This window comes from Marmota marmota, unplaced genomic scaffold (genome assembly GCF_001458135.2).
Source record: "Marmota marmota marmota unplaced genomic scaffold, marMar, whole genome shotgun sequence".
In the NCBI taxonomy this organism is placed as follows: domain Eukaryota; kingdom Metazoa; phylum Chordata; class Mammalia; order Rodentia; family Sciuridae; genus Marmota; species Marmota marmota.
In genome coordinates this window covers 2,719,891-2,744,222 of record NW_025999862.1, presented here as the reverse complement: position 1 = coordinate 2,744,222, position 24,332 = coordinate 2,719,891, and the positions used below count along the sequence as shown (strand labels likewise).

The window sequence follows — 24,332 nt, the reverse complement described above, 5'->3', positions numbered from 1 at the left end:
AGAGGTGGCAAAAGAATATGCCAGGGACTGGTCTTGACAGGCCTTACAAGCTTTGGAAGGAGATGACAGGGATAAGGCCCCAGAGGACAGCCTATGGCTTAAAACTCAAGGTCTCTGAGCCCACCAAACAAGACTTTTTTTGGTGGTGGTGGTGATCAGACCCAGGGCCCTGCACTTTGCTAGTTACGTAGGTACTCTACCACTGAGCCACATCCCCAGTCATACCCAGAATGTATTCTAATATACCCCATATGAATGTTAGCACCCACCGTCTTGCATTTTACAAGAGGAAGCTGAGCAGTGAATACTCAATTGAGGTCACATAGCTCAGTGACTACAGCCCATGTCTCCTGCCACCCAGAATAAGTCCTTAACCCCTGCTCAATAGGAACCGCAAGGCCCTCATTAACTGCACACATTGAGAGGAGGAGGTGAAGTGTCACCGGCTTTAATAGACTCGAGTTGTGTCTGCCAAGCAGACTGACTCAGGGATGTCTGAGGGTTCCAGCTTCTGTAGTCCAACATGGCCAGTCCTCTAGGAGTTCCTGGCTCTCTTGTTAAAGGCACCAGCTGGCCTAGGAGAGCTAGACAATGGCTTTATTGTTTATGCAACTCATTAGCAGAGACCATGCCAGGGAGCCTCTGAACACAGCCAACAGATTGCCACTGGCCAACCAGGAAGATGTGCAGGGCTCCCCTACCCCAGCCTGATGCAACAAGAGCCAATAGTTTTAATCTACTAAATTGATACTTAATCTTTGAAGGAGAAGCAGTGGTTCACAGACTGCTTTGGAAAATACGCCAAAGCTATAGATCGCATTGCCCCACCTCAAAAATAAATGCACATTTGCTCCAACTTTGCACACAATTAAGGGGTTCATGAATTTAAAAACAAATTGGGTAAAGAATTCTTGCGCTTGCACTTTTACTTGCTACTGTCTTTTCGATAAAGAGAAAATCCAGCAAGCACTCTGCCCTCTGCAAGGCTTTCTCTTCCCTCCTCCTGACCAGGGCCTCTGGGCTTGGCCAACCTCACAGGGCCCTTCATTTACAGAGCGGGCAGCCCTTCCTCTTCGGTTCTGCTGGGCAGAGCTGCTTCTTCCCTCTGTTTCTCCTCCCTGGATAAGTGTAACGTCTTCCAGGAGCTTCCCAACCTTCTGGAGTGTAGGCAAATCTGACATCCCTCCAGGATGTGGTCAGAGGCACCCACACTCTTCCACGATCATGTCTTTATGGTGCTCTAGGAGCACTCTGCCATTATCCACATACAGCATGCTCAGCGGCTTGGTCTTCACTGGGGCACAGCAGGTGGAAGGGACCCGATGGGGCTGGTAGCGTTTCAGCAGACTCTGGAAGGAAGGGGAGGAGAGTCAGTTCACATCCCTACCAGTAGGTCAGAAGAGTATTATTTCTAGGTAAGGAGTAAGAAAGTGAGAGTGGAAAATCATTTATTGGCAGGGTGGAGTAGCACATGTCCGTTAGTCTAGCAACTCAGGAGGCTGAGGCAAGAGGATCACAGCCTCAGCAACTTAGTGAGGTTATAAGCAACTTTGTGAGAACCTATCTCAAAATTAAAAAAAATAATAAAAAAGGGCTGGGGATGTGGCTCAGTGTGGCTCACTGGTTAAGCACCTCTGGACTCAATCCCCAGTACTAAAAAGTAAAAATAAAAAAATCAGTTTGTAGATGCAAAAATAGAAGAAAAATGATTTTCACGAAAGAATCAGCATCCAGCATGGCAATATATCAACTCTAACAGCTAAAATAGCTTTATGCAACCTAACCAAGAGATTCTAAGGCTCATGTTTCTGGGTAGAGCAGTAGCTAACTTACAAGTCCTACTGTTCTAGCCTAAAGTGAATACCAACTTTAAAAATATTCCAAGAAACTGCTGGTTTAGTTCCAGAATTATGAAGCAGAAGAGACTCACGTGGAAGCTCTTATAGGATTTGTTTTGTTGGCCAGCGAAGGGCAGGCAGAGTCAACAAGAAGAAAGGTGACACCCCCTTGACATTTAGGAACCTGTTCCTGTGGACATCTCTTCAGATCAGAGTGTGAGAGCTGGCACTGGGGACTGCCTGGGTTTCCGCTTGGTGGCAAGGCAGGGGGCTAGTGGGGTCAGCGGCACCTGCTGAGGCTCAGGAGGGCCTCAGCCTAGCCGTCCTCTGAGGCTGTGGCCCACCAGCGACTCCCTTGAGGAGCTCAGCTTACGTGCTCATGCTCCTCAGAGGCCCTGAATCTGCCTGGGACTTGGCACAGAGGATGGACTGCAGGTCCCAAAGATTCACTCCAGGCTTCACGGAATAGATTAAAACACTCCGATCCCTTACGACCTTTGAGAGCAGGGCAGGGCCACCTCAAACACCAGGCCGCCACATCAGGCTCTATATTCTCTCCATCTCATCCTCCCTCCTACACCGGTCTTGTCCCACTCCCTCTGCCACCTCCTAGCCCTTACGCTGACTAGTGGCCCCTGGTGGCAGCTTCTGGCCTTGTCTACTCCTGCGAAATGAGTACTCAGCTACAGTCTGAGGCAGCAAAAGTACAAGAGCTGTAACAGTGTTGTTTGTAACCATGGCCCTATAAACAGAGCCCCCGTTTCACTAATGAATCAAACACATCTAGTACCTGCCGCCTACTGTATAGGCTGGGTACCAATAATCTCATGAACCCTACAGCCACCCTAAGGGATATGGCACTGCCCTCCCCATTTCACAGGTAGGAAAGCTGAGATCCAAGAGAATAAGCAGCTTTCACACAGCTAATGGGTAGGAATCAAAAAGACTCCTTCACAGAATGTCAGGGCTAGAGGGGACCCGAGACCCTCTGTTTTACCCCCACTCCCTAATTTTATGAAAGACAAGAAGTCCTAGGGAAGCCTGTGTCAAGGGTAACCCCCCCACATATGGCATGACTCCACACAGGCTCTATAGGGTAGTCCCCGAGTCCTCCTAGGCCCTCCCACAGGACCTGGCACGAGGTAGGTCCTTGAATGGCTATAATAGACTGAACGTGGTGATTCGACAGCAGAGCTGGAGTCCTGTCCCCCTCTCTGACAGCACGTCCCCAGGGCTTACTGCCTTGGCGTCACACCTGGATGTATGCGTGGTTGGTGGGGTGGAACTCCTCCCCCACGGGGTTAGGGCACTCGCCCTCGCAGCGGTAGGCGTTGTACTGCTTGGGGTAGATGATCCAGGAGCCCCACCCGATCAGGTTGAAGTCCACCTGGAACTTGACCTTCCGACACAGCTGGCTTCTGTCTGGCAAGTGATGCCGCCGGTGTCTCAGGACCCTCTCCCGGGAGAGCTGTCCCTCCTGGGCCCGCCAGGAGCTCTCAGCTTCCCACAGCAAGGTGGCGCCACCCAGCCGCCTCTGCTCCCGGGGCAGGTTGGAGTAGAGCATGAGGAGCACGCTGGTGCCAGTGACAGGGGGGGTGGGGGAGGGCTGCCAGCACTCTCTGGACAGACTGGACATCTGCTCCTCCAGTGCCCTGGGGTCCTTCAGCCATTTGGAGAGGGGCTTGGTCACCTCCAGGACCATGCTGCCCGAAGAAAAGGTGACCTGGGACAAAGTGATGGTGAACAGTTCCATCCGAAGACGCCTCAGGCAGTTGCCTGGGTCCTTCTCTGTGTCCAGTTTTGGCTGGTGGAAGATCTCAATGGTGAGCTGGCCCTCGGCGGGGAGGTCCACGGGGCTGGGCAGCTGCAGCCGGAGCTCAGCCCACGCCAGCTCTTCTTCTTGGCTCAGGAAGGAGAAATCAAAAGCAAAGGTCCAGTTCTGCCCATCCACCTCCACATCTGGGAAAAACCAGAAAAGAAGCAGAGTGAGACTGGGTCCCCCACCTCAGTCCCATGTTAGAACCCTAACTGATGTCGACCATCTCTTACTCTCACCCCCACCCTGCCTGAGGAGGAAATGTTCTTGAGTCCATTTTAAAGATGAGGAAAATTAAGGCCCAGAGAGGTTGTCCATCTGGGAAGGTGACATAGTCAAGAGTCAAAAGTACATCTTAATTTCCTGATTGCCAAGTCCAAACCCCAAATCACTGCTCCACCAGTGAGTGCCCTTTTGGAGACAAACTGGTAAGAACTGGATCAGTCAGGCAAGAGGATCACAAGCCTAGGCAACTTAGCAAGACCCTATCTCAAAAATAAAAATTAGCCAGGTGTGGTGGCACACACCTGTGATCTCAGGGACTCAGGAGGTTGAGGCAGAAGGATCACAAGTTTGAGGTCAGCCTCGGCAACTCAGCGAGACCCTGTCTCAAAAAATAAAAAGGACTAGGGGTGGGCTGGGTTTGTGGCTCAGTGGTAGAGCACTTGCCTAGTAGGTGAAGCCCTGGGTTCTATCCTTGGCACCACCTAAAAATAATAAGTAAATAAATACAGGTATTGTGTCCACTTACAACTAAAAAAATAAAATAAAATAAAGGACTAGGGATGTAGCTCAGTGGTAGAGCACTTGCCTATCATGCTTGAGGCCCTGGGTTCCATCCCCAGTACTGCAAACACACACACCGACATACACACACACACACACACAGACACACACACACACAAACTGTATGCGTTCTGTCTTCCCCTCCTCTCTCCCCTTGCAGTCTAAGGCCAAAGAAAGCTTGGGCCTTCTAACTTAAACTTGGGCTTCCACTTGCCCTGTGACCTTGGAACAAGTCATCTTCTTGAGCTGTTTTCTCATTGGACAAAGTGATCTGCTTCACAGGCACATTTAGCTAGATGCAAGTGTCATGAAAACCTCAGAGAAATAGATGCCAATGGCTGACCACCCTCTCCTCAGCCTGTGCCTAAGGAGCAAGGCAGAAACTTCGTTTTCAGCAGCCCTCCAAGTAGGTTTCTAAAGGTATTTGAGGCATGGCTTTTCAATGCTCACCCTCCGGGCTTCAGGTCCTTCACACACCTGGGGCCACACACAGCAATCACACACCACACACAGCCTTGTTCGACCCGCCAAGACAGCCAAGCCCAGACCAGGTGAGATGGGGGGGCATATTCCATTCATTTTAGTCTTGTACTAATTTTGTCTGATGTCTGGAACTAGCACACATTTCTGGATTTCAGCTGTCTTAATAATCTTGCTGGGCATGGTGGTTGCACACCTGTAATCCCAGCAACTTGGTGAGGCTCTAAGCGACTTTAGCTAGGTTCCATCTCAAAACTTGAAAAAACGTTGGGGATGTAGCTCACTGGTAAAGCACTCCTGGGTTCAATCCCAAGTACCAAAAAAAAAAAAAAGTAAATAATAATAATCTTTAACTTTTTTCCCCTCTTCTTTGCATTGGGAATAATGACGCACTGCTCACCTCTGTCTTATCACCCTGGGAAACAAAGAGATGTGATGGTTTATTGTAAAGAAAATCAGGGGTTATCCCTTAGAAATAAAATCAGGACCTGTAGCTGGTTCATGCACAGATCCCGGAAGCCATGGCAGTTACCAATTTAGATACAGTGGCGCACATAGCAGTTTATTTTTTACTGTCCACAGAGCATCTGCCATCTCGTAACAAGTTTCTCTGGAATGTGACCTCTATCATAAAGGGGTAATTCCTAGCTTCAGCCTCCTCTCAGCTGCCCTTTTTCACTTAATTTCCACTTTTTTCCTAATTAGCACCTGCAGGGGGCAATAACCGGCCCCTGACTAGCAGCTCTCCCCAGAGGTGTGGGAAAGACGCCCATCCATGCATTTCCACTGCTGCATCAGCTGACCATCTGGGGACAGTGAGACACTGTGGCAACTCCTGGCCACCTGTACCAGCAGGCCTGCAATTTTAAAATATTTAATCTCAAGTGTATACAAATGGTGTTTTAGAGGAAAGTACTCTTGCTTAATGGCTAAGAGCAGCAGGAGCCCCAGAGTTTCTCCAAGGTGGTTCAAATTCTACCATTCGCTGTTTTGCTGTTCAACACTGCTCAGGTTGCTTTCCTTCTCTGGGCCCAAGTTTCCCTCTTTGTAAAAGGAAATAGTAACAGTAACAGTGTCCACCCTACTGGGTGTTATGATTAACTGTACACAAAGTGCTTTGCCCAGCAGTTACCTAACTTCAATAAGCACTGGCTGTCTTCAAACTTCCTCATTATTGTCAGTGTCCAGAAGTTAGGCAGGGAGGTCCCTGGACAGGTCACATAGTCTTCCTGTAAGTGGGATGGGCAGTGTCACCGATGGGCAAGAAAGAGACCGCTCCTTCCTGTTGGAAGAAGTCTGGTGCCTTGCTCTGCCCCTAGAGGGTTTAAGGGTCATTACCATTAGCTACTTCCCAAGGTTGTTTTTTTTTTTTGGGGGGGGGGGGGGCTTTTAAAATGAACCCAGGGTGCTTTACCACTGATCTATATTCCCAGCCCGTTTTATTTTTTAGTTTGATACAGGATTTTCCTAAATTGCTGAGGCTAGCCTTGAACTTGTGATCCTCCTGTCTCAGCCTCCTCAATTGCTGGGATTACAGGTGTGGTCATTGGGCTCAACTTCCAACAGCTTTACAAGAACCCTCTCCTCAAACCCTCCCCACTGTTAGCACCCTTTGAAGGTGAGGAAAGTGAGGTTGGGGGGGAGGTGAAACAGATGTATATCTAATTTGGTTAGACTCCAACTCCCATTTTGCAGTATTGTGCTACAGCTCGACAAATACACCCAGGTCGGAGGACAGCTGGCTTAGGACAGCCCTTCCCCATCCGCCCCCCTCCTGGAAGGCTCTTCCAGCAGCTTTTACACAAGGAAGCAATCACAGGCCAACTGTACTGAATTTTATTGTGGATATTTAGACACATCCCCTCCCCAGAGAGCAGTCCCCTGGTCTACACAAGGAAAACCAGAGGAGTAGGGTGACTTGCTGGAATTGGGAAGCAGGGTTTGAGGGAGCAGAACCCAGTTTTCCAGATTCCCAGTCTGTGGAATCACCAACCACATTTTCAAGAACTTTCCAGAAGGAAGTGAACTAGAAAGGTGTGCCCTCCCCCTTTCCTATCCCTCATCCCCGGCCACCTTCTGGTCTTCTGGAGGAACTGCCAGAACAAATTTCCCATTGCCTCGCCCTCCAAGGTGTCCCCAGCCTGGTCGGTCCCCACATGACCCTTCCGGAGAGGGTCACCAGTCGGCCAGCCGTGTCAACCCAGACGCGGCCGCCCAGGCCAGGGAGCTAGGAGCCCCGCCCCCAGGCCCAGAAGGACCGGCGGGCGGCAGGTCAGATCAGATTAGGGGATGTGGATTGCGCCCCGGCCCGGGGGAGCGCTGTCTGGCCCCCGCAGGCGGAGGGAGGCGCGGGCCAGGGAGGCTGCCCAGGTGTCGGGATGTGGATTGCGCCGGGGAAGAGGTCCTAGGTCAGGGCTCCCCCTCCTCGGCACCCAACTGCCCGCTGCGCTCGGTGCCCAAACGCACTGCCTAGTCCTTGCAAAGATGTTCTTGGGTCACTGGGCACACCCGCATCCAAATTTAGCCTGGGAGTCCAGGGTCACCCGGGAAACTTGACGTCTCCCCGACCCGGGTTTAAGGCTGCCTTAATTCTCGGCTTCGTGACACTCCATCCCTAATCTTGGACCTGCGAGCCCTAATCCCTGATGCCACACCTCAGCCTGGAACACTCCCGCCGCCAGACTCCGCGACCCATTCACCCTCATTCGCAAAAAGAAAAAGGAGATTCGACAAAACAAAAATAATTACAGCGATAATGGCCCTTTGTTATTACTGTGCCCAGTTCTGTGTTGTTTGATGTGATTGTCACCGATCCCTTTCCACGGTCTTACAAAGAAGGCACTATTCTACCTTTTTACAGATGCGTAAACTGAGGCTCCCAGGTACGTAACTTCTAACACCGCGGCGGTGAGAAGCTGCGCGATCTGGCTCCCATCCTCCAGCACTGCGCTCTGCGCACCCCAAATCTGGACCTGGATGGCAGTGGTCCCTGTCGGGGTCATACCCGGAACGCTGGAATCCCCTCCCACTCGTCCGTGCCACCGGCCGTGCCGATACAGAAAAACACGCACAACCAGACCGTCTGACAAAGCTCATCCATCTTGAAGCTTTCTTGGGTCTGGCCCTGTGAAGAACNGCGCCTTTCGAGCCCTGGGCTCGGTGAGCCCCGGACCACCCGGTCCAAGGCACCCCTCCGCAGTCCCAGCGCACTTCCGGAGCCCGCAGGCGGGTGGCTACCCCAGGCGCCCTGGGGCGCGGCAGGGTGCGGCGGCGCAGCCTACCTTGTGCCTGCAGACTGCGGATGATGTCCGCCCGGGGCAGCGGGTCGCGGTAGAGACTCAGCATGTAAGCGAGAGGGGACGGCGACGAGGGTTGCCCCAGTGTCCGTAGGGGTACCTGGGCCACCGTGGCGGCGCCTGCCTGGAGCAGCACCCACCAGGCGTGCAGGAGGAAGAACTGGAGGCGGTGGGCGTACATGATGGGCTGGCTGGACCTGAAAGCAGCGCCTCCGCCCCTTATATCCTGGGCCTGCACAGCCGCCCCGCCCCCGCCATTCCTCCCACCAGGGAAGCTTTAAGAACCTATAACTCCCCTGGAGGGGGAGGGTGGAGGAGGGACCTCGACTGGGGGATGGAGAGATCTGAACCTGGGACGGCGGCCTGCAAAACCCGCGGGGGCCTTACATCCAAACACCAGGTCTGGGCGCCCGGGCACCCTGCTTCTCAATAAGAGTCCCTGTGGCTGAGACAGCAGGCCCCCAGTTCAGAATTGAGGCTTTCTTCCTCCTCCTCACCTGGGATCCCCGCCCCGTCCTCTCCTGAGCAGGTAGGGAATGTGGAGTGCCTGCAGATCTCAGCGCTCAGGCGGTGGCTCCACACCCCTGGGATGCTGTGACCCAGCCTAGCTGGGTGCGGCCTTCTGGGCACCGTGCACGTGAACTCGGGGAGCTTCCCTGGCTTTCTGTGGCAAGGCCTGTCTGGGGAGCCAGCCTACGGGAAAACGATTGGGTACTGGATACTTACAGCAACAGAGGTGAGCTCCAGAGGAAGGGCCCTGGGGACAAATGCCAGCTTCAAATACGGAAGTGCTCTCCTGGGGAAGGGAGCGCAGGAAGGACCAGGACGAAGCCTTTTCTATCTGAAGCTGGAACCTGGGGTGTAGCTGTTTGGGGGTGGGGGGGTGCTTCTTTATTCTGGTAACAGCAGTCTCTTCCCCTTCCCCCCACGAAGAGGCATCACTTCAGGAAAAATGGTGTTACCATGTCCTGCAGTCCCTGCCCAGTGGTGGCAAGGCCACAGGAGACCTCAAGCCCCCTCCCTTCCATCTCCCTGGACCCTGCTTACCTCACCTACACTGGAGTGATCCTTGCCTGGGCTCCCTCCCAAAGGAAGGGCAGGACTGGAATCACCTTTAAAGAAATGTAAATTCCTGCCGGCCAGTCTGTTTTCCTCCTACTGCAGGGCTTTCTTCTCTGCTGCTCCACACCCTGTTCCTCCTTTTCATTGAAAGCTGACCTTGTGCAAGACTCAGCACCAGGTGTCCACACACCGGCTGCTGTTTCACAGGATGCCTCCAGCCGAAAACAAAGAACAACAGATCAGACCTGAGCAAGGGTTAGAAAATGGAAAGAGGCTCAGCAGGTTCACCGGGGAGTTCCAAGGCTGGGTTCTCCTGAGGGGCTGACCCACCCAGCTGGACAGGGCCCTGCTCCAGAATCAGAGGCCTGAGTTTCCAACCATAGTCTGTGGTCAGTCTGCACACCCACCATCTGTGGGTTCCTCAAAGCTGGGACTGCCCCGTTCATCTCGTTCTCCTGATATATATGAATTCAGGACCCAAAAAAACCTGTGTGAAGTAGATCCATAAATTTCACTGTGTCCGGACTTGCCAGAGGATAAGTAGCTCCTGAAACGTTTGTTACACTAATGATTACTGAATCCCATCCAATATTCAGAATTAGAATTTGGAGTGAGGGAGTGGCGATTTACATATTTAGCAAGCACCCCAATGATTCTTAGTTGCTCTGGGAACCTGGGTGGGCTAGGGTTCTACTTGCAGTTTGTAACTCCCCTTTCTAAATTCAGTTGTCTTCTGTAAAGCAGCTGGAGATACCACCTCCCATGCAGATTAAAGGAAATGAATGTAAAAATACTTTGCAAGCTCTGAAAGCTGATATAATTATAAAGGATCATACATTTGAGGATTATTAAGGGTGTCCTTGGTTGTCCAATATCCCTAACCTGGGTGCTCACTGGGAATTTGGAGACCTGGCCCTCTGAATCAGACCCCTCCCCAGAGGCAGAGATTACCTTCAGCATATGCACATATAAATCAGAAACAGACTGTGGTGAGTCCTGTGGGGTCCTTTAGCCCAGACAGGGACAGCAAAAATGGCACCACAGGAGGGGTTCCCACAGGAGACAGAGTCAGTTCCGCAACCCAGGGCTCCCAGATCACCATCCGTCCTGGAACCTGGCAACCCTGCTGTAAACAGGGCAGATCCACCCAGGGCAGCCTTGTCCACTGGAGAAGAGACCAAAGAAATGAAGCTTCTCCTTTCCATCCTGGATAGAAGTTTCCTAACATTAAGGATAAAGGTTTTGCATCTTGTGTCTCTTGAACAAGGTGGCACATAGTTTGGTGCTCCATAATTGAGTTAAAATTACAGAATTTATCCTTGTCCCCACTTCAGAGATGAGAAAGCAGAAGTTCAGAAGGAACAAGGTAAATTACTCCAGAACACAAATTTATGAGCGGGAACAGCATGTGAAGGGCAGGACTGCAGGTTGCCCAGCTCCTGTTTCTTCCCCTGTTGCTTCCCCATTAGCTAAATGAGGGGTGAGTAGGTGCCTTCCACTAAGACTGGGTCTTTTGTTTGTTTCTGTTTTTTGCTGTGCTGGGGTTGGAACCCCGGGCCATGCACATGCTAGTCAAGTGCTCTACCTGAGCCACCTCCTCATCCTCTAAGAGTATTTGAAGCTCTCAAGTCTTGCCTTTCCCAGGGCTGGTCACTGCAGACAGACCTCATTTCTGATGTGTATTGGCCCACAGCTGAGCAGGGGGCCTGGAATTTCTCTCTGACCAGCAAGAGCAACCAGACCGTCTGACAAAGCTCATCCATCTTGAAGCTTTCTTGGGTCTGGCCCTGTGAAGAACCCACGTCTCTGGTGCCCTTCGAGACAGAGGCTAACAGTCATCCTTCTCAATCTTAAAGGAGGCTAATTATTTGAGGGTCTGTTTCCTGCAAGGAAGAGCCCAAGTGAGTGTCCTTTTCCCAAGTGGGGAGTGGCACCTTCTCACTTCCCTGCCCCAGACAAACTGACCAGTGCATCACCTGACCTGGGAGATAACCTTTGAGCTCATCCCAGCTGGATGGAGGATGAGGGCAAAGTCCCTTGCTGTTCTCAACCGCTTTCCATGGGGCTGTTGGGGAACCCCCCCTGACCTGGCATGGCTGCCTGCTTGAACTCAGGTCTCCAGGACGTGGGGTCTGGATTCTTCTACCTCACTTCCCACCAGGGTGAGGTCACTTATCATCTTGAAGCTTCTGCTTGCTCAGCTGTAAAATGGAGATCTATAATAACATATCACTAACAGAAATGTCCTAAGTAGGAAACATGTGTAAAGAACATAATGCGGGTAGCATTTGGTTATTCATTTATTTATTCATTGAACAAATCTGCGTATGCTCTGCGTATGACTCTGTCTCCTGTGGGAACCCCTCCTGTGGTGCCAGACCAGATTCTCAGGGAGTCAAGGACACATACTTAATGAGCCGGTTGACACCAGCTGCCTTCATGTACAGGCAGCCCTCTGTATCCAAGTGTTCTGCATCTGTGGATGTAACCAATCTTGGAGAGAAAATATTTGGAGAAAAACAGTCACATCTGTGCTGAACATGGACAGACTTTCTGTCTTGTCATTGTCCCAGAAACAATATAGTAGAGCAACTGTTTACCCAATCTTTACTTTGTATTAGGTATTGTAAGTAATGAAGAAATGACTTCAAGTGCCTGGGAGGGTGTGCATAGGTCATATGCAAATACTATGTCATTTTGTATGCGACTTGAGCATCTGCAGATTTTGGTACTCATGGGAGATCCTGACACCAATCCCCCGTGGATACTTAGGAATGGCTGTATGTATTACACTCTGGAAGCCATAGAGGAGGAGTTAGATAACAAGTTGGAGAGTGGAGGACATTCACCTTGTTACAACCCTCCAGTGTCTACCCCAGCTCCTGGCATGCACCTGGGTAATGAATAAGTGTTTGCCAAGTGATTGAATGAACTTCTAATTCCTGAATGAACTCCTAATTCCTGAATGAACTCTCTAATTCCCCGACACACTTGCCTTTCACGGGCTCTTCCTTCTGTTTCTACTGTGTCTCCTGCTCATTTATGACATAGTTTAAAAGTTCCCTCCAAGCTGGGTGTGATGGCACATGCATAATCCCAGATCCTCAAAGCTGAGGCAGGAGGATGGGCAAATTCAAGGCTAGCCTCAGCAATTTAGGGAGGCCCTAAGCAACTTAGGGAGAATCTGTCTCAAAATAAAAAGGGCTGGGGATGTGGCTCAGTGGTTAAGCACCCCTAGGTTCAATCCCTCTACCCCCCAAAAAAAAGTTCCCTCCTCTACAAACCAGTCCCACCTACCCCACAGCTATTCAGCTATTTAGCAAAGTCCCCTTCAAAGTAAAGCAGCATAGAGCAGTTGTCCAAACTCCCTTTGGTGACAGCCACAGAACTGCAAGCTCCCTAGAAGTCGGGATGGCTCCCAGTTCATTTCTCTCTGAAGCCTCAGCCCCGGGTTCCTAAGCAAACATCGCTTGCTGGGACCTGCGGCCGGAGCCAATGAGCGGTCCCTCAATGGCACCAGCGGCTCGCTTGTACTTTCAGTGTGTGCCCACCCTCTGTTGCCCACACTGCTGGTTTCCTAGGCCGACACTCAGACTTGAGAGGTACTGTCCAGGCCATTGCTGGGCACTTGTGGCTGTGACCTGGAGGTAGAGATGAGTCCCAGTCTCCAGTCCTCCCCTCCAAACCCCTCTTACCTCAGATGTGCTTCAGCCCAGCAGAATCACCTGTCTGCACCTGAAGCTCCAAGCTGGTCTTCCTTTGCCAGATGATTGTGCCTCGACTTTATTTACACAGAATATGTAGCTCAGGGACCTTCCAGGAAGCCTTCCTCGGGTCTCCCTCTTTCACGTTCTGATCCCAGACCTTCTGCGTTTCTGAGACAGCAGGACTGCTTGCCCGAAACTCAGAACCTGTCTTATTGCCTATCTTCTGGCCTGGCTTATTCTGTATTCTCCAAAGCACTAAGCGAAGGGCCTGGCATTTGGCAAATGGAGGGTATGAACTGCCTGCAGCCAGGCTTGATTGATAGCAGTATTTTTTGTCTGTCCCCAACTGTGTTTTTTCAGGTTTTATTTGATTTTTTTTTTTTTTTTTGGTACTGGGGATTGAACCCAGGGGCACTTTATCTATGAGCTAAGTCCCCAGCCCTCTTTTACTCATTTTTTATTTTTTGAGTACCAGGGATTGAACTCAGGGGCACTTGACCACTGAGCCACATCCACAGCCCTGTTTTGTATTTTATTTAGAGACAGGGTCTCACTGAGTTGCTTAGCCTCGCTTTTGCTGAGGCTGACTTTGAACTCGTGATCCTCCTGCCTCAGCCTCCTGAATTTCTGGGATTACAGGCATGTACCACCAAGCCTGCTATTTTTTAGTTTTTATTAAATCACCAATAATGAAAATTCTTAAGATTTTATATAAAATAGGTTGCTTCTGTTTTGCATTATTGGAGGAATGGAAAGTTCTGAGCCCTCATTTCAGCATGGCGAATATTCCCTAAAGCTGACCAGTTGCTGCTTCCTTTTGGCAGGGCCTGTTCTCTTAAGTGTGCCACTGCCCCCCCCCCACTCCCTAACTCATCACGCCTATTGGCCTAGCCTGAAGAACGAGTGCATTTGAGACCCTTGTTATGTGTTGGATGAGAGAGAGACACCCTGGGATAGGAAGTCGAGACTCACATTGCAGGCACCTGGCCCTGTCTGGATGAGCTAGCTGCACGCTGTTATTTTATTAGCATGAACCATAATGTGGTTGTGTCACCTAACTTACCCTCCTGTCAGTCCTAGATCCAGTGTGAGATTCCATCTCACAGGTGAGGAAACCGAGGCTCAGGGAGGTCAACATCTTGCCCCAGGGGACCACCTACCTGGTGGTAGTGCTGGGATTTGCCCTGGGTCATTCTGAATTAGGAGTCCAGACTAGATGCTGTCATGTCCCCAGGCATGTCCCTTGCACACAGAGGCCTTTCCCAGCTCATCCCCTTAAACCTCCTGGGCTCTGTCACATCACCCTGTTCACCTGTTCCACAGGCTTCCACAGCGGCACAGTAACTTGTCTTGTTTGGTGCTGTTTGTTTTCCAGTCTGTCCCTGCCCCTCGAACTGGGCTCTAAGCCAGATTTCTTTCTGCCCAGTTCAACGTCCCCAGCCCTTTTTTGTTTGTTTGTTTGTTTGTTGTTTGTTTGTGGTGCTGGGGATGAACCCAGGGCCTTGTGCACGTGAGGCAAGCACTCTACCAACTGAGCTACATCCCCAGGCCCCCAGCCCTTTTAAAAAATTTCTTATTATTTTTTTAGTTGTAGTTGGACACAATACCTTTATTTCATTTATTTATTTTTATGTGGTGCTGAGGATTGAACCCAGGGCCTCACACATGCTAGTAAGCGCTCTACCACTGAGCCACCACCCTTGCCCCATCCCCAGCCCTTTTCATTTTTATTTTTAATTTGAGACAGTGGGGGAGCTGGGGCTATGGCTCAGTGGTAGAGCACTTGCCTGGCATGTATGAAGCACTGGGTTTGATTCTCCACACTGCATATAAATAAAAAAAAAGTCTATTGACAACTTCAAAAATTTTTTTTAAAAAAATATTTATTTTTTAGATGGACACAACGCAATGCCTTTATTTTTATGTGATGCTGAGGATCGAACCTGAGTCCTGCCCGTGCTAGGTGAGTGCTCTACCGCTGAGCCACAATCCCAGCCCTGACAACTTCAAAAAATTTTTGAGACAGGGTCTCAGTAAATATCCCAGGCTGATCTTGAACTTGGCTCCTCCTGCCTCACCCTCCTGAATAGATAGGATTACAGGCTTGTGCCACTATGTCCTGCTACAGCAGTTCCTCCCTCCCTCCCTCCCTCCCTCCTTTCTTTCTTTCTTTCTTCTTTCTTCCTCCTTCTCTTCTCCTCCTCCTTCTTCTTTTTTTTTATGGTACTGGGATTGAACCCCCACCTCATACAGCCTAGACAAGTGCTCCCCCACTAGGCCACCCCTCCAGCCCCCGTAGCACAGTTCACCCACCTGAGCGCTCAGTACCTGTGTGTTGAGCGGGTCCATGGAACCCAGCCCCTGTACTGGGAGGACAGAGGTAAGCTGTGAGGACAAAGCAGGCACTTCTTGGCCCAGTGGCCACCAAAAGGACATAAGACTCAGGTCAACAGCTTCCTCTGGTTTCAGGGTCTTTCACTTCCCTCTCCTGAGCAGGGGGAGGGCGCCCCTGTCTTGGCACACTAGTGTCTGCACCTCACATCTGCATGTTGTGGCACCTTCTGTGTGCACGGCTCAGGCGCCTTCTCGCCTCTACCCTCCTGTGACCTGAGCTGGGTGTACCACCAGGGACTGGCCCCAGATGGTCCAGCTCTAAGGGCCAGCCCTGTCTGCCTCAGAAACTCAGGCTCCTCCAGCTCCATGGCCAGCTGTCCTCCCCAGCCCTCCTGGGGGAGCCCAGATTGTGCTTCCCACAGGGTCAGGAGGTGAAGCCTCAGCCAGGCCTGGGAACCCCGTGGAATGGGAGGGCTTTGTGAAACAAACAGAGAGACCACCAGGAGAATGCCCTCTCCTCCCACCCCGGAAGCTTCTCAGAGATTCCCACAGCCCAGCCAGCGCCCTCTGCCTCCTGCTTCCCATTCTCCCTCCCGTGAGAATCCCTGTGCTGAGGCTCAGCTGAAGCTTGATGACCCCAAGAGCCTGGGGTTGGGAGAAGGACGTGTGTGTGTGTGTGTGTGTGTGTGTGTGCGCGCGCGCGTGTGTGTGTGTGTGTGTGCGTGTGTGCAGGGTACACACAAGAATCAGGGCTAAGAACACACACTGAGCACCTAGTGCTTACCATGTGCCAGGCCCCGACCGTGCACAATTAACTTATGTCTCTCAAAGTCGCTTGATGATCAGAATCACTCAAGGCACCAAGGATAAAGGGATCCCAAAGTCAGGGTGCACTTTTTAAAGTGCCCTTTTAAGTTTTAATGACTTCAAAAGTATAAGTGACAGAAACGTATGAAGTCATCCTGTAATCATTTACTTAAAACTTATTAGATCTATTTATTTCTACTATTTTAAGTTTTTCTTTTTTGCTTCAGTCAACAATTGTCATTTTCAAAAAGCATTATGTTAGTTGGGCGAGGTGTTGCATGCCTGTCATCTCAGCGATTTCGGAGGCTGAAAAAGGAGGATTACAAGTTTGAGGTCAGCTTCAGCAATTTAGTGAGGCCCTGTCTCAAAAAATAGGAAGAACTAGGGTATAACTCATTGGTAAAGTACACGTCAGTTCAATCCCCAGGACAAAAGAAAAGCACTAATATTCAAAAATATATCATTCAGCTGGGTGTGGTAATGCACCCTAATCCCAGTGACTTGGGTGAATGCAGCAGGAAGATCACAACTTCGAGACCAACCTCAGAAACTTAGTGAGGCCCTACTTAAATGAAAAATAGCCGTGGGATGGAAACAATCAAGAACGTGAAGAGAGCCTGCAGAATGGGAGGATATTTTTACCACCTGCACCTCAGACAGAGCATTAGTTTCCAGGTTATCCAAAGAACTCCAAAAATTTAACACCCAAAAAACAAATGACCCAATCAATGAATGGGCAAAGGAACCGGGCAGGCACTTCACAGAAGAAATACATACTAATGATCAACAATTAGAGAACTGCAAATTAAAACTACATTGAGTAGGGCACGGTGGTGCTCGCCTGTAATCCCAGTGGATGGGGGGTAGGGGGGAGCGGAGGCAGGAGGATCATAAGTTCAAAGCCAGCCTCAACAATTTATTGAGGCCCTAAGCATCTCAGTGAGACCCTGTCTCTAAATAAAATAAAAAATAGGGTAGGGAGGGCTGGGGATGTGGCTCAAGCGGTAGCGCGCTCACCTGGCATGCGTGCGACCCAGGTTCGATCCTTAAAACCACACAAACAAAGATGTTGTGTCCGCCAAAAACTAAAAAATAAATATTTAAAAAAAATAGGGTTGGGGATGTGGCTCAGTGCTAGAGTGCCTCTGAATTCAATTCCTGGTACCTTCAAGGGAAAACTACACTGAGAGTCCATCTCACTCCAGTCGGAATGGCAATTATCAAGAATATAAACAACAATAAATGTTGGTGAGGATGTGGGGAAAAAGGTTCACTCATACACTGCTGGTGGGATTGCAAATTGATACAACCACTCTGGAAAGCAGTATGGAGATTCCTTAGAAAACTTGGAATGGAACCACCATTTGACCCAGTTATCCCACTCCTCAGTTTATACTCAAAGGACTTAAAATCAGTATACAACAATGACACAGCCACATCAATGTTTATAGCAGCTCAACTTACAATAGCCACATTATGGAACCAAACTAAGTGCCCTTTAATAGATGAATGGATAAAGAGAATGTGATGTATATACACACAATGAAACATTACTCAGCCATAAAGAAGAATGAAATTATGGTATTTGCCAGTAAATGAATGGAACTGGAGAATATCATGCTCAGTGAAATAAGTCAATCCTCCAAAACCAAGGGCTGAATGTTCTCTCTGATATATATTAACACATAAGGGAGGGTGGAGGGAAGACTAGAAGTTCATTGGATTAGACAAAGGGGAAGGAAGGGTAGGGATTGGGGATGGGAACAGGAAATGATGCAGTAGAATGAATTGGACATAACTTTCCTTTGCTCAACAAAATTAGTATAACTACACATCATGTACGACCACAAGAATGGGATCCTGAGTTATATTTCATGTATGTATAATACATATGTCAAAATACATTCTATCGGGCTGGGGATGTGGCTCAAGCGGTAGCGCGCTCGCCTGGCATGCATGCGGCCCGGGTTCGATCCTCAGCACCACATACAAACAGGGATGTTTGTCCGCCGAAAACTAAAACAATAAATTTTTTTTTTTATAATAAATACTTTATTTATTTATTTTTTAATATTTATTTATTTATTTATTTATTTTAGTTTTCAGCAGGCACAACATCTTTGTTTGTATGTGGTGCTGAGGATCGAACCCGGGCCGCATGCATGCCAGGCGAGCGCGCTACCGCTTGAGCCACATCCCCAGCCCAAAACAATAAATATTTAAAAAAAAAAATACATTCTATCATGTATATCTAAAAACGGATAAAGTGCCTCTGGGTTCAATCCCCAGTAACACGCACACATACACCCAGTAATAATAAAATAAAATGAAATAATAAACAATCTATATTATTCAAAGACTAGGGGTATAGCAGTGGCCCCAGCTAAATACATGTCTATATACACATAATAAATAATTCGAATATTTATTTCATATATACACATAATTGAAAATTTAAAGCCACCCACGTGTCTGTGGATATTCAAGTTAAAAGGTGAAAGGAGAAACAAACTGTGCTATATCCATATATTGGAATACCCACCGGACAGTAAAAAGAAATGAACTATTGATACCTATGCTAAGGATGACTCTCAAAATGATGACGCTGCGCAAAGGAAGCTAGACAACAAGTGGTACATCTTGGCCAAGTGCATTTATATAAAGTTGTACAAAATGCAAACTAATGTATAGTGACAGAAAGCAGGTCAAGAGTTGCATGAAGAGGGAGGAATGAGGCAGAGGGATAGATTTGGGGTGATAAACATGTTATCTTGATTGTGGAGATGGTTACATGCATAAACAAAAAATCAAAATGAACACTTTTTAATTTTTTTAGTTGTATTAGACACAATATCTTTATTTTTATTGATTTATTTTTATGTGGTGCTGAGGATCAAACCCAGGGCCTCACACATGCAAGGTAAGCGCTCTAACACTGAGCCACAATCCCAGCCTGAACACTTTTAAATTGTCAACTGAAACTGAAAATGAATTTAAATGTAACAACCATTTTTTGTGTGTGTGGTTCTGGAGATCGAACCCAGAACTTTGTACATACTAGGCAAGCACTCTATCACTAAGCTACAACTCTATCCCTACATAGAATGAGCTCTGAAAATTTAAAAATTATTATTCAAAATTTATAGAATTAATGAGTGTAAAGATTTTTTTTTCTGGTACCAGGGATTGAACCCAGGGGTGCTTAACTCCTGAGCCACATCCCCAGCCCTTGTTTGTATTTTATTTAGAATCAGGGTCTCACTGAGTAGCTTTAGCACCTTGCTAAATTGCTGAAGCTGGCTGCAAACTTGATCCACCTGTCTCAGCCTCCCCAGCTGTTGGGATTACTGGTATGCAGCCATGTGCCCTGTGAAAGTAAAGAAATCTTTTAAAGACATTTTTTTAGTTGTAGATGGACACAGTACCTTTATTTTATTTATTTATTTCTATGTGGTGCCCGGGATTGAAGTCAGTGCCTCACACATACTAGGCAAGCTCTCTACCACTAAGCCACAACCCCAGCCCTAGAGTAAAGAAATTTACAGTCCCTTTTTATTTTATTTTGAGGCAGGGTCTCAATGTGTTTCCCAGGCTGACCTGAGAAACTTGTGATCCTCCTGCCTCAGCCTTCTGAGTTGCTGGATCACAGGCGTGTTCTGGCGTGCCTGGCTTAATAATTAAATTTGATATTCTAAGTTTGTGCAATTATACTTCTGAAATACAAGTATGCTTAATAGAATATACTATGAAAGCATTAAAGTAGTCCACAGACTTCGTGGGTCTGGAGTAGGACTCAGAAATTCTTGCCCTTTCCATGAGCCTTTTCTTATTTGTGCTGGGATCAAACCCACAGCCTCATGCAGACTAGGCAAGGGCTCTTCCACTAAGCTATAACCCCCGCCCTCCAGGGAGTCTTGTTGTATTCTGTAGGTTGTTGGTTTTTTTTTTTTTTTTTTTGGTACAGGAATTGAACCCAGATGTGCTTAACCACGGAGCCACGTCCCCAGCCTCGTTTATTTTTTATTTTATATTAAAGTAGATGTTTCTCTTGTTTTCTTTCAAAAGAGGAAAAATCTGAGGCTCAGAGAGCCTCTCTGATTTGCCAAAGCTCACAGTTTAATAACAGTGCTGGGGTTGGGGCCCAGGCAGTCTGACTCCAAAGTCAGGATGCGGACACTTGCATCTCAGACTCTGCAAAGCCCAGTGCCCTGTGGACCACTGACCACAGGGCTCCCGGATCCCTAGGCTGGTGCATCCCCCACTCACATCAAAGGGCCTTGGACTTCAAAGGCAGCTTGAGGGGAGATGCACATACCAGGCTGGAAATGCAGGGAAGCCTGGGAGAGCTAATACGATTAACCACAGGCCCATGGGGCAGGAAGCCCTTCACTGAGCAGCTAATTCTCTGGAAGTGAGAATACATTCTCATTGAGCAAACACCCCCTGAGCTGAGCTCCTTTTATTCTGGGGCTACTAGCAAACCTCTGGACATGTGGGAATTAGGGGTGAGCTAGGAACTGTGCCAAGTGTGTGTCCATTCCATAGATGGAAAAATGTCAGAAGCCAGGCGATATCACATCTATGCTAGGCACAGTGCCGAGTGCTTTGGACACATGCCTCCGAAACTAGGTGCAGGGTGACCTGTCCCAAGCACAACTCCAAGGCATTTCTTTCATGCTGTATTCTGTAGGCTTTTTTTGGTTTGTTTGTTTTGGTACAGGGATTGAACCCAGGGGTGCTTAACCACGGAGCCACGTCCCTAGCCCTGTTTACTTTTTATTTTGAGACAAGGTCTCTCTCAGTTACCTGGGGCCTCAGTAAGTTGATGAGGCTCTCTTTGAACCTTCGATCCTCCTCCCTTAGCCTTCTGAACTGCTAGGATTGTAAGTATGCGCCCTGTGCCTGGCTGATTAATCCCATTTTTACTGATGAAAACCCTGAGGCTGGGATTGCTTAAGTACCTGCCCAAGATGGAGTTGGCACTGAATGGCTGAGCTAGAATTGGAGCCTAGGTCTGTTTTGATTCTGATCTCAACCCACATCAGTCAGGAAGGGACAAATAGCCAAGACCCCAGCCTGCCCTGGCTGGGGACCGGGTCCTCCAGCTCCAGTGTTGGCCACTTCCCTCCCAGGAGAGACCCCAGCCCAACCTTCCCAGCGTGGTCTCAGCTCCCGGGGCCCTTGCCCTCCTACCTGGTCCTATAGCTTCTGTTTCCATCCTCCCTGTGTGTGCCTCTCAGTGCCCTGTTTCCTCCCCCTTGGTAAGTGCTAAGCTCACACGACTTTTTTCTGTATCTGACCCAGGTCCTGAGAATGGCTGGTAACAGAAATTTAGGAGCACCTGCCCTACTGGGAAAATCCTCTTTAGTAGGGGAGTCCAGCCAAAAAGCTCTGAGGGTAGAGGTGGACAGTGGGAGGGGTGTTCAGATTAGGGCCTATGGGGGCTCCATCCAGCCCCCCCCCCCCCANATGAGATCAACTCTAGTGGTACCATGGTACCACAGTTCTTGTGTTCAAGTAACCCTAGTTTTACTTAACATAGCAATTGTTCTCTTATTAGTAGTCCTTGTTATTAATCTCTTACTGTGACTATTTTGGTCCTGGGATTGAACTCAGAGGCACTTTACCACTGAGCTGCATCCCCAGGCCCCAACTTCCTTTATTTATTATTTTTTAAAATTTTAAGACAGGGTCTCAAAAGCTGCTTAGGTTGTCACTAAATGGCTGAGTCCGGCCTTGAATTTGCAGTCCTCCTGCTTCAGCTCCCAAATTGCTGGGATTACAGGCATGTGACACCATGCCTGGTGACTTTGTTGAGTCTGTTTCCACATCTGGCATGATTCCAACTCTGTCCCTGTACTTGTCGGTCCTGTATAGCGATTTTCTGAATACAAAATTAATGCATTAATACACAGTAGGAAATGTGCAGACTATAAAACAGTACATAGAGAAAGAGAAAAATCCCTTGTAGCCTCATGATCTAGCTGTGACCATGGTCAACATTTTGGGGTATATCCTGTTTCCCAGCCTTAGGCATTCTTGTTCACATGTATCTTTTCATTTAGAAGACTCACACTGTTCTGCAAACTGCTTCCTTCATGGAACCAGAACGTATTTCCAGGCTAATTAGCTTTTTTTTCCCACCACCATCTACAAATAAATAATGCTATTCTTCAGGACGCCTCCTTCAGGAAGCCAGCCAGCCCATTCAGCCATCTCTCTCCCTTTACACCAAACACCTCCCCCGCTAGCCTAGCACCTCTTACACTGTAAGCTTCCAAGCACAGACAATGCCTAGGGATCCCAGCCCTACGTGCCCTATGTATACAATAGGTGCTCAATCAATAAGGGATGGGGGGAGGTGGCCGAGGCAAAGCAAAGGAGGATGGACTTGGAGTCGTGTCCCTCAGCTTGCATGCCCGCCCATGGCTTTGCTTCTTGTTGGCAGCCAAAGGCTTAAAGGTATGAGCGGGCGGTGCCCCGAGCTGCCAGCTGTGCTCTGGCGGGACGCCTGGCACTGTAGGCCGAGGTGCCAGAGGAGGCTGAAGCCCTGGCAAGACCTACGACGCAGCTGGGGAGGTGAGCACGTCCGGCCTCCCCACGGGGTTGCGGGAGGCTCTGGCGCCCTGGCGGTGGGAGAGCGCGCCCAGGACGCACGCACCAGTCTGCAGCTAGCAGAGCGGCTGCGGAGCTAGAGGCCCTGGCCACGGGGGCGGCCGGTGAGTGTCCTCTACAGAGCACCACGCAGATGTGAGGAGAGGCGGCTGGGGTGGGTCCCTGGCTTGCGCTCGCTGTGGGTCCTGCTCACCGTGGCGGCTCCCCCGTCCTCCCGGCCCCGCCGAGGGCTCCTGAGAAGCTGGGCTACTGTGTATTGAGCTTCCCTCTGGGCCAGTCCCGCGGGTGAAGGTTACCCCTGGGTTTGCCATCAGCGGAAAGTGTCCCATCCCATCCTTCCAGTGGCCTCATTTTGCTGCTGGTGCGGAGGGGTGGGATGTGCCTGCTTGGGAAATTGTGAAGCGTCATCACGTATGGGGGTCTGGGGAAGAAGAGACTGTTCAGGACCTTCCCAGGGACGCGGCTTGGCTGTTCGTGTGACTCTCAGCTCCGCCGGTGGGCTCAGGGAGAGGCAGAAGCGCCTCTGGGCACTGCCACAGCCCCCAGGAGCCCGATTTATCATAGTCACTGCACACAGGCACCCGGACTCCTGATACAGACATTTTGGACTGTGACCTCATTTGGTGCTCAAATGACTCCACTTTGCTCTGATTACTGCTGCCCCTTCACCGAGGAGAAACTTGGGCTCAGAAAGGTGATGTCCTTTGCTGGAGGTCATAATGGTCCCAGGCACAGTTACCCTGAGGCTAATGAAGCCCTACCCTCCACTTGGAGTTGAAGCCAGGGTTCTTGACCATCCACTTACATCCTCAGACCTTTTGATTTCTCTCTCTCTCTCTCTCCTCTCTCTCTTGTTGTTGTTGGTGGTGCTGGGGATTGAACTCAGGGGCACCTGCCCACTGAACCACATCCCCAGCCCTATTTTTTGTATTTTATTTAGAGACGGGGTCTCACTGAGTAACTTAGGGCCTCACTAAAAATTGCTGAGGCTGGCTTTGAACTCATGATCCTCCTGTCTCAGCCTCCCAAGCAGCTGGGATTACAGAACCTGTGCCACCTGCTTAAATTTCTCATTTTGAGAGGAGGTCTTGCTAAACTGCTGAGGATGACCTTGAACTGGCAATCCTCCTCTCTCACCCTCCCTAGTAGTTGGAATTAGAGGTGTGTGCCATGGAAGCCAGGCTGAAACATGACCGAATTTTGTCTTTGTGCTTTGTGTTCTTTTTCTTTAAAAGCCCCTTCTCCAACTGTATGACACTCCAGCTTCATCAAAAGTGATCTCTTTGGCAGTACAGTGGTCCTCCCCTTTTCTGTGGAGGATACATTGCAAGACCCCCAAGTATCAGATGCCTGGAACTGAGGATAGTACCAACCCTGTATATATTGTGTTTTTTCCTATAAATATATACCTATGATAAAATCTATGAAATAGTCACAGTAAGAGATTAATAACAATGACTACTAATAAGAGAACAATTGCCATGTTAAGTAAAACTAGGGTTACTTGAACACAAGAACTGTGGTACCATGGTACCACTAGAGTTGATCTCATGATCTAGACAGTCACTGAGTAACGAAGGGAGGGTAGCAT

General features: G+C 49.3%; 1 protein-coding gene across 1 annotated transcript; it reads right to left on the bottom strand.

Moving 5' to 3' along the window:
* Positions 1 to 517: 517 nt before the first annotated feature.
* On the bottom strand, positions 518 to 8,401 carry Nodal (nodal growth differentiation factor). The gene is made up of 3 exons (XM_015500534.2): positions 8,202 to 8,401; positions 3,094 to 3,797; positions 518 to 1,349 (listed from the first exon to the last, which is right to left on the bottom strand). Exons 1-3 carry the CDS (start codon positions 8,395 to 8,397, stop codon positions 1,197 to 1,199), a joined length of 1,053 nt encoding a protein of 350 aa, XP_015356020.1. The 5' UTR covers positions 8,398 to 8,401; the 3' UTR covers positions 518 to 1,196.
* Between the last annotated feature and the right edge of the window lie 15,931 nt (positions 8,402 to 24,332).

Excerpts from the sequence above, each read along its gene's own strand:
- Nodal (XM_015500534.2), bottom strand. The coding sequence starts at position 8,397 with ATGTACGCCCACCGCCTCCAGTTCTTCCTCCTGCACGCCTGGTGGGTG. Across the intron at positions 3,798-8,201 it reads CCGCAGTCTGCAGGCACAAG|ATGTGGAGGTGGATGGGCAG; the intron begins GTAGGCTGCGCC and ends GGTTTTTCCCAG. Across the intron at positions 1,350-3,093 it reads CCAACCACGCATACATCCAG|AGTCTGCTGAAACGCTACCA; the intron begins GTGTGACGCCAA and ends CCTTCCTTCCAG.